This window comes from Plasmopara halstedii, assembly GCF_900000015.1.
Source record: "Plasmopara halstedii genome assembly, contig: Scaffold_3060, whole genome shotgun sequence".
NCBI lineage: Eukaryota > Oomycota > Peronosporomycetes > Peronosporales > Peronosporaceae > Plasmopara > Plasmopara halstedii.
Genome location: NW_020189964.1, coordinates 167,014 through 167,579, shown reverse-complemented (window position 1 = coordinate 167,579; position 566 = coordinate 167,014). Strand labels below are relative to the sequence as shown.

The 566-nt window shown below is 39.9% G+C and overlaps 1 protein-coding gene across 1 annotated transcript; it reads right to left on the bottom strand.

The window, feature by feature from the left end:
* Positions 1-77: 77 nt before the first annotated feature.
* Positions 78-407, bottom strand: PHALS_06550 (uncharacterized protein; the record flags this gene model as incomplete). Its single annotated transcript, XM_024719855.1, has 3 exons — positions 78-90; positions 177-280; positions 333-407. 3 exons carry the CDS (start codon positions 405-407, stop codon positions 78-80), a joined length of 192 nt encoding a protein of 63 aa, XP_024585113.1.
* Positions 408-566: the final 159 nt, after the last annotated feature.

Below are 566 nucleotides of genomic sequence, written 5' to 3'. Positions count from 1 at the left end.
AGCATAATCTCTCACAAACATTATGATGTCACTGTTGTTGAAAACAATGTTACGAATGATATATTGATGGACATGCATCATTTTCCAGCACTCCCCAATACACAAACAATTTGTCAACCAAAACAACAGCAAATCATCTTATTTTAACAGAAAAAACACAATAACAATGCACTTACCTCGACAAACTTACTATGTGGCGAAAAATTGCACCACGTGCAGTCTCTACCAGCAATGCGTCGCGCGTGTCTTCATTCAGCTCAAGACACACATCGTGCGACGCCTACCCATCGTGCAGAATTCCTTCTGGGGAAACGAGCGTTGCTATATTGTACGTCTTTATTTGTATCAAAACTCAAGAATTTATACAGTAGCCTCCCGCTTAAGTACGCAATCGTATAAGTACGCATCCCAGATATGTACGCAATTTATTTCGGAAAAAACATTTTCAACTTTAGTCCTTGAACATGTCGTGCAATGTCATTTGCCGGGCATTTTGCATTTTTTTGCGTTTGAATTTGATAGTGACCTGTCTGAGTTTCTGTTGAAAGGACTCAAACGAGGCCCTG